We start from the raw sequence: 9314 nt of genomic DNA on the forward strand, positions 1-9314 counted from the left end.
GATATAAAGGATTGCTAAGAACCCAATCAGCTGTGATTTACCGAAGTGCAGAAGAGAATTGTTTATTTAATAAAATCTTCCTCTCAGAGATGTTTATAATAAACATATCAAAATAAAAGCCTTTATTCAAGTCCACAGTCTTCATCTGAACCAGAGGTGTTTTTAAAAACCAGTAAGGCTTCAACAAACCWCGTATGAAAACGACCTGCATCACTTATTGCACCAAAACCAGTTTCATGCAACACAGACAGGTTAATCTGAACAGTTTCAGATTAAATGTTAATTAATATTCCTGTCATCCGTAGGAGCTAAACCAGCAGGCACATAATTACAAATGACAAAAATCACATCTTTTTTTCCTGTGCCGAGGCAGCGCTGACTCAAACTGAGATATATATTAACATAGAAGAGACTATAAAACATACATTTGTAAAATAAACTCTTATCCTGTTCTTTATGTTACATAAACAAGTGATAATTTAACGTGCACCATTTTAATACATTCACAGATGTCCCTGAACGATAACTGACATTTCCCTGCAGTGGACTCAGTTACGTCCCTTTGAGTGCATGAACCAAATCTAACTTTCGTTCCCGGATGAAACCAAACGTTTCATTTTCTACAAACATAATTCTTAATGAAATCTTGAGATTTCACCTGAAGCACAGAGAGATGGAGACGGAAGGAAAATATGGTGAATATATTTAGTTTTAATCTGAGTTTTTATTGGATCTTCCCATTTGAAAAACAGTAATGTTTATGGTTTTCTGGTTGCCGAGATCCAGTCCCATTTATAAATATTTGCAAGTTAATCTTAGTTCTTTGGTGTATTAATTTACTAAGCTTTCCCCATCGTACCTGCTGCCATTTGACCTACAAAACAATGAAAATGGGGGATTTTTTTGGAGTTTACATCAGAAACTCACTGTTTTGTATTTTGTATAATAAGAACAAATCCCATGAAAGACAGAGCTGTTGAAAAACRTTTAGTTACTGAGGCAGAGTGTTAAATGTCCTAATTGTGAGCTACTTATTTTTATTAATTTTGTTTTACCACATAAACTTGCCAATTCAGTGGCAAAACAGCCAAAAACGAACCTTTAAATTTGGTCAAAGTAAGATCTGTTTCATTGCTGGCATCAATATTTCACTTTTTTTATYGTTAATTCAATGAATTTACAAATAAAGTTGTAAAAAATGACACAACTGGTATAATTGGGTCCGTTCTTTTCATGGGATTCGTAAATGATCATTTTTACAGAAAGGTTTTGACCTGACTTTGAACATTTCGTAACATTTTATCCACTGGAAACGTCATCCCGCTACACGTTGTGCTTTCTGAGACGGGGGTGACACTGACCCACGCTGATCTCCACGCTCTTCATGCTCTTGAAYACAACTTCTCCTTCGTCCTCACGCRCCTCCTCTCCCTGCAGCCTCTCCTTCCTCTCCAGCAGGGAGTTCTCTGACGGGTACTCACACACCTGCTCCAGCTGGTCCTCGTCGAAACACACCTTCACCTGCAGACGTTAAAACAAGAAGACTTTATTTTACGTACAGCGACAATGTGAGATTTTACGATAGGCCGAGTGTAAAATAAAATGTTAAAAAATGTCACTAACACCATTTTCATTATTCAGCTCACTTTCTGAGTGTAAAATCCTAGTTCAAATCATTGCAGTAACATTTTATTAGTTAGCTCACTGTTCTTGCATTATGCTATTTTTTTACATTTATGTCTAAATGTTAAATCCTAAATCTAAATGTAAAAGTTGTGGCTGAATGTTGAAGTTTAAATGTTACATTTAATATTTCTGAATGGAACGCAGATGTTRGTGCAGCTTTTGTTGTGACATCATCATCTTGCGACAAAAGCAAACACTAATGCTGCTAACACTGCTGAAGATGGTATTTAAATTTTACATTCAAATTGTGTTCATTGAAAACAATATAGTCAGTGTGCACACTATTGTGATTCATTTCTCATCCAAGTCATCTCCACTTTGGCATGCTTCTCCTCCTGCATACTTTGTCCTAGAGCTGCCATTGTAATTTATATCTGTAAAACTCCTGTGCCAAATGATGGCTATGTCTTTTGGTGCCTGTACAACTTATAGTTTTTGAAATATTAATGTTTAATAATTTATATTCAAGTAGTCAATGGAGCCTTGTATTGGTCCAATACTGCCCCTGCTGTATCTACTCAGTACTGCACCATAGTTTAATAATATTTAATCTCAATAGTTCGGTGTTTGCAATACTAATATGATTGTGTTTTGATGTTTTACTAAAATATTGTCCTAATATTGYTTTATTRTTGTGATATTTTTCAAATTAGTGACAACCATTACATTGGCAATGTGGCCWCTTTCTGCACACATACAAACCAAACCCTGGCCTCGTCCTCTACCACAGCTCTAATGGTCTCATGGTTAGTGCCATGGGCTTTCATGTGGGAGATCACGGTTTGAAATCCAGCAGCAGCAGCTTTAACAGAAAATCTCTACAAACTTCATATTGTCACACAATTACCCTTAKTGCAAACACCTGCTGACGTGACAGGCACAAGCTGGTATAGAAAACACATTTGAACTTGGTCACATTTCATTCTGCAAGTCCAMTGYTGCAGGCAAAGCCATGCTGCAATGACATGCTACAAGGCAATGCACACTTATTTTTACATCGTAAAAACCCATGTCTAGTTGGTAACTGTGGTCTGGCAGTTTGAAGTGCAGCTCGGACACAGACCGCAGAATTGGCAGCGTTAGCATTTGTATCAGGAAGATGACGGCAAAGTCCGTGTTCCATTCTGGAATTTAGCTACAGCATTTACATTTAATATTTACATTTGTCAACATTTTGATATAACCTATAACATTTAAATTTAACATGTAGTAAGTTAGTAAAATGTAAAAACCGTGAGCAAAACAACAATAAAATGTTAGTAGATTTTTTAAACTAGGATTTTACACTCAAAAAGTGAGCTAAATAATGAAAATAGTGACATTTTTAACACCTTTTTAAAAACACCCCACAGTTTATCACAGTTTATAGGAAATCATGATTCAAATTAAAGAGAGAAGTAAAAAAAACAACAACAACTGAAGTTCTGTTTTTCTGAAGGTCAGCTAAAACCCAGTACAGATTGTTTACTCAGTGGAAAGCGTGGGGTAAACAATCAGACGAAATCCAACAGGAAGTAAGACCTTTAGTTAGTAAAGAGTTTGTATCAAGCTGCTTTGAATGCTGCAGAAAGAACTGGACCGGGTACACAGAAATAAGTTACGATAAAAAAATTAAATTAAACAACTGGATGAGCCAAACGTGGTCATAAAGCTAGCTGAAAAATGAAAATCCACCTCTTTTCTTACATTTTTCTCACAACCTTCAGTCACTAGTCTCAGCCCAGTGAGATGCTACCTTAAAGCACCGGGGTGGGGGGGGGGGGGGGGGTAATCCTCCCTTCCTGACCCTGATTAAGCCAGGCTAACGATGCAGGACAGCAGGGACACAGGTAGAACCGGGGCACAAGAAGTAAAAAAAAAATCTCACAGCTTAGAAAGTAAAATGGTGCAGGACTGGGTTTGAGCAAGTTTAAGACATAAACTTGATTTTTCCCCCAAATTAAAAGGTGGGATTACTTGAAGACAAAACAAAACAAAAAATTTAAATCAGGAAAAATGTTTTGCAACAAAAGTTTAAATCGAGCCAAATTTGGGCTAAATGGTGAGAGTGAGACAAACATTTCGCCCTCCTGCTGTGAAACGATGGTTAAAGAGGCCTGACGTCAAATCGTCTGAGGAGCATCAAGGTGAGAGCAGCAGGTGGTCAGAAAATCACTTTGTGCTCACTGCCTCCTGCAGCTAAAGACGACTGCAGTCGTTTATATAAACTCAGCACAAAAAGTAAGGACGTTTGGTGGATTATTTAATTGTTTATTTAATAATCGTATACCGTTGAAAAGCCTGTTAAATTCTCTTTTAAATTACCGTATGCCACATTTGTAAGGAACATGCATTTGTGGGATGAGCATTTCTGCCAAACAGCTCATTTTGCTGTTGCTATGAACACCTGCTTTGAGCTTTAGTGATAATTTCCTTACTTTTAATGCTAAGTTTATTTATGATTAACTTAATTAGTTCTCATCTCTGGTCGCTGAGCTTTTGAGAATTTGCAAAGCAAGAAGTTTGGGGATTTAAAAGTGGACGACGCATCACTTCCTCTTGTGTCTTTTTTTTTTTTTTTTTTTGGAGGAAGCTCAGACATCTGAAAGAGGAAGTGAGACAAAACATGCAGTGACTGGGAGTTTCTGTCAGACCTTTTATTCATCTCAGCTGAACCGACAACAAACTAACAGTTTGCCCTTTTCTCTGACTGATCCTCTAACACTCTTTTATTTTTCTGTTTTAGTTTTGCAGAGTGTAACACTCAGCCGCACAGTTGAAGGTTGGAAATGCTCTGCCAAAAGAACAAAACTGCAGTCAAACAACACAAACCACTGCTAGAGGAGAGCCAGGAAGATACAAAGGGTGATTTGTTTGAGGGGCTGCGAGGGCTGACTCAACATTAACGGGAGAATCAGCACAAGGGAACAAGGAAACAGATGCCCACAGAGGGGAAACGTCATCTCTAACATCTTTTTGAGTCATTTACTAAGAGCGAAAATCCGAAAAAGAGTAAGATTCGGCGACACAGGATGGTTCAGAAACTTTCATCTTCCCCTTTGTTATGTTAAAAAAAGAAAAGAAATGAGAAAGGACAAACAAGAAGTGTTGCACAAACTTTGAGATTCATTAGCAGTCAGAAGCTGCTCAAGCTAAATAACCATAAATAGGAGCATGTTTTCACGTGGACCTGCGTTCAAGTTAGACGAAATACACAAACGAAGAAGACCAGGAAGGAGTGGGCCGACTCAAATTATGGTTTCCTGCACAAAATCTCTCCGTCTCTACTTTTCCATTACTGTGCTTCACGAGCCCACTTGCTGCTTCAAGAAAACAAACTAAAGATGTGAGTTTTAATTACAGGGTAAAAGTCAAAAGTCTGCAGAGAATTAGAGCACAGGAGCAAATGACAAAGGAGATCACTCCTGGGTTTTGTGGTTCAGAATCAAGATGGCGTGCTTCATAAGGCTTTAACCGGCTTAGCTTAGCTCCTTCTCTGTGATTGTACTTCTCAATCAAAAGGGATGTTCTCCTCCTACTCGACAGTATTTGAGTCTGACAATYGGCCGATTCTGTGACACAACAAGTTCAAAACAGTGATTTCATGAAGAGTGAAAAATAAAAAAGACTCACCCTTTTTGGGGTCACTTTATTCTTGACCAAACAGGACTTCTCCAGATTCTGATATCCACCGATCACCTCAATTTCCTCCGCAGCCGGGTACCTCTTCTTGGCTGGTTCATCTACGGTAGGGGTCATTTGCGGTGTTGGGCCTTTCGTGGATTCTGGTGTCGGCCGTGGCGGGGAGGCCGTCGTCAACCCCACAGCAGGCTTTTTTGGGGTGATTGTAATGGTGGCGCCTCTCTTCACTTGACCCCCCGCAGCACTCCTGATGGTGAAGGGCTTCGGCGACGGGCTGGGCGATGGGGAGGCGATGGGCGAGTTGGCTGGAGATGGCGAGCTCGGGGAGGAGGCTGGAGTCGGAGCACAGTTGGTGGGTTTTAGCGAATTGTCCRGAGACTGGCTCCTGACAAACGAAGGGGTGACGGCAATGGTTTGCTTGAGCTGAGACGTTGGGGAACAGACACCCTGAGGAGACTCTTTGGGGTTCAGTTCTGGCGAATCCACCTTTTCCTTCTTCAGGTGCATCGACGCTGCTTTTGGGCTTTGATGACCTTTCGTTTCTCTGTCTTTTGAAGAAGTGTTCGTGCATGGCTTCTGAACTTCCTGCTCTTTCAGGTGAAACTGCTCTATCTGCCTCTGAACCCCGCAGACGTCCTCAACCGTCAGTGTTTTACCGTCCCCCTGTGAGTTCGAAACGAGCGGCTTCACCTTAACGAGGTGCAGAGGCGAGGGGACGTCCACCGCTTTGTCCCGCAGACAGAGCGCCGATCTGGAACCCACAGTCTTCAGATTGTAGATCCGGCTCATGGCTGCCAGGGTGCTGGGAAGAGGCGGTGAAGAGGAGATTGGTGGTGTAGAATCGATAGGTGTGTGGTTTCTCACCTCCTCTTTTGAGAGGTCCTTTTCGTCCTCCTCTTCCTCACTTTCGTATCGACCCCTTTGGTGCCCCAGCTGCTCCTCTACATATTTCAGGGGGTCGTCTTCATCCTCGGATATCTGGGAGCTATCAGAGGTTACCTCAGAGGCAGCGGCAGAGGCGCACTCGCCTGTCACTTCCTCTCCTCTGTCGTCTTGTGAGTGTGTGACAGAAACAGGAAGCTGAGGGTACGTTTTCAACACGCCAACTTCCCGTTTGACGTCACAGTCAGCCGTGGATGTCTGCTCTGCTGCCTCTTCCTGCCCCATCTCTGCCTCGGTCGGCCACATCTGCACACAAGCCACGGCTTCCCGTTCCTTTTCGATTTCACTTCCCCTCTGCTCGTACCTGTCCTCACCTGTCTGGGTGTCGCAGGCCTCTGCAGCTTCACTCCCATCTCCGTCCCGGGCCTCCCTCTGCCTCCACTTCTCCAGCTCTCTCTGACGGATTTTCTCTCGCAGGGACTCGATGCGGCTCAGAGGTTTCCCGATCCTCCAGCTGTCCCTCCTCTCCACCTTCTGGCCTCCGTCACAGTCCGGCCTGTCGATGCTCCGACACTCGTTCTTTTTCGTATCCGACACGTCTTCGGCGACGTAAAACACAGACCTGGGGATCTGAATCTCCAGAGGAACTTGAGGGATCCCAGCAGGTGCGATCCTTCTTGGGGATCTTGGGGTCTCCTGTTGGTTCTCTTTGGTCATTTCAGGTGCAGATTTGTAAACTCTTTCTCCTCTCTCGTTCATGTAAACAGTCGTGTCTCCCAGTTTTTCTATTTTGCTTATAAGATGCTCCGTTTGTTGGGACAGAACTGAGTGCGTCAGATAAGGTACTTCTGGTCCTGTACCACTCCACTCCTTCCCTCGTTGGTGGACCTGATCGGTGAAAGGAAAACTGGAGCTCTCAGTACAAACTGGATCATGTCTGTGTTGTGCTTCATTGGGACTGAGCAGCTCTCCTGATGTGGCGCYGCCGTCGAAACCTTCAGGAGGGGTTTTACTTTCATCTTCCCTCAGAACCTGAGTGTCGGTCTGTCCCCCTGTCTCCAAGTCTTTGTCCAAACTCCTCTCCCTTGTAGGTTGCCTCACTTCCCTTTCAGCTCTTGCTCTCCCATCCTGCCTGATTGTCACTTTCCTTGCGAATGATATTCTCTCCGTGTTTTTTGCCAATGCCACAGTGAACCCTCGGTCGCCTTCTGCGTCTCCTGCGTTCTCGGCAGCTCCCTTATCGAGGGAATCCACTTTCTTGACAATCCTGTGTTTTTTCCACATTTCTGCCTCCCATTTGTGCAACGCTCCTCCCTTATCCTCCTCAGTTTTAGCATCTCTCTGTTTTCCGAAGCGCTCTCGGTCTAAAAGTCGTGCGCACCCCAGCCTGGGTTTTGCCACTGCATCCACCCACGGCGCCGCGCCTCTATCAGCGTGCATCCTCTTGTAACATGTTTCGTCGCCGTTCTCCACGGCGCCGATGACTCGATCGGAGAAGCTGAACGAGCGTTTTGGCACGCTCTTCATCATCAGGTTCTTCCCATCACTCTTCCTCTCTTCAGATTGTTCATCGAGATCGCTTGAGTACTTTCTCCACCCTGCCTGGAGGAAATTATCCGAGCTTTTGGATCGAGATGGAGGCTTTGGGTGTTCTCCGAATTTACTCAGCAACTGGCTTACCCTTCCTCCCCTCTCGACAAACACGCAGTCATCTGAGAGGTCCTTCCTGTTGTCTTTATTGATAACCGTGGCCTGGCCCCAAGGTCTCTCCTTCTCCTTTTCTCTCAGCCAGGACATGTCCGACCTGAGCTCCCTTCCCAAACTCTCCATGCCGCCCTTCATTTCCCCGTCCTCCCTGCCCTTTCCTCCTTGAGTCCTCTCCTCGGGGCCRGCTAAAGGCTTTATGATCAGAACTTCGGAGGCTCGGATCTCGGTGACGCTTCCTCCTCCTGCCAGAATCTCCCTCAGGTCCATCTTCATCCCCCTCTTCCCCTGCTGGTCCTCCTCTGTCCTCCCCCTCTGCTCGTCGATCCCTCCTCTGTCCTGTTCGATGATGATGATGTTGTCAGCCCGGATGGTCCGAAGACAAGGACCGGAGAGGGGGAACGTACCAGACGATGGGTGGTTTTCTTTGTCCGGCTCCCTCGCATCATTAACAAACTCTTTTTGCTGCTTTTTCTCTTTTTCGAGTCCATCTTGGCTGTTTTCTCTTTCTCTTCCTAGGCTTCGATCCCAGCTTTTCTCTTTATCCCATCCCTGACTTAAATCCCTAAACCTCTCTATTTTCAGGTCTATATCTCGTCCTCTCCCCGTCTCCACATCTTGACACCTGGGACTTGGTTTCTCCTTGACTTCCAGATCATTCCCAACATCTGCTTCCCTGCCTTTCCTCCACACGCTCTGCGTACGGATAAATGGATTTTCGTGGACGGGTACTATGGTCTCCACGGACACCTGGCTGACAAGTTTGGCCTCCGCATCCAGCCACTGCCCCGGATCTGGACTGAGAGATGGGTCACTTCCCAGATTGACTGTAATAGAGCTGTCGGTGTCGCTCAGAGCATCCGAGGGAGGTCGGAGGTCCACCTGCAGCAGGCTGATGTCCTTATCCCTGTCCCCAGGGTTCTCCTGCTTGGCCTTCCTCCTCTGAATGAGCCCTCGCTTCCATGCCGGCATGCTGGCTAACTTCTTCTCCTCTTCTTTYTCTCTCCTCTCTCGCTCCTCCTCCTCTCTCCTCTTTCTCTCCAGAAGAAGTTGTTTCCATTCTGGCAGGGAGGAGACAGACATAACACCAGAAAGAAGAAGAAGAAAAAAAGTGCACCTCTCTTTGGATAAATATCAAGAGTCTTCCTCACACAGCATTAGGGAACTGTCTGCAAAAAAAACAAACAATAAAAAATGAATTAAAACAAACCATAAATAATCTGATTCAAAGTTTCTTTTAAGTTGATCTTGAAGAACATTAAACTCGACTTTATTTATTATGAATTAAAGCAAAGCTTACCAAGCTTTCAGGTCTTCTTTACATCCCCACTTAATGTGCTCCTCTTCTCCACGCAAACTCCTCCAGAACCGTAAAATAAACAAATATCGCGGGAAAAACGTGTTTTTTTTTTTTTTTTTTT

The 9314-nt window shown here is 44.1% G+C and overlaps 1 protein-coding gene across 1 annotated transcript; it reads right to left on the minus strand.

Annotated features, from left to right (window-relative positions):
* Window positions 1–586: 586 nt before the first annotated feature.
* ppp1r18 (protein phosphatase 1, regulatory subunit 18) lies at window positions 587–9297 on the minus strand (the record flags this gene model as incomplete). Its single annotated transcript, XM_014013104.1, is given in 3 exon segments — window positions 587–1521; window positions 5299–9062; window positions 9194–9297. Coding segments are annotated over 2 exon segments (3876 nt in total). The 3' UTR covers window positions 587–1323.
* Window positions 9298–9314: the final 17 nt, after the last annotated feature.

The sequence above is a fragment of the Austrofundulus limnaeus genome, unplaced genomic scaffold, assembly GCF_001266775.1.
Source record: "Austrofundulus limnaeus strain Quisiro unplaced genomic scaffold, Austrofundulus_limnaeus-1.0 Scaffold98, whole genome shotgun sequence".
Classification (NCBI taxonomy): Eukaryota; Metazoa; Chordata; class Actinopteri; order Cyprinodontiformes; family Rivulidae; genus Austrofundulus; species Austrofundulus limnaeus.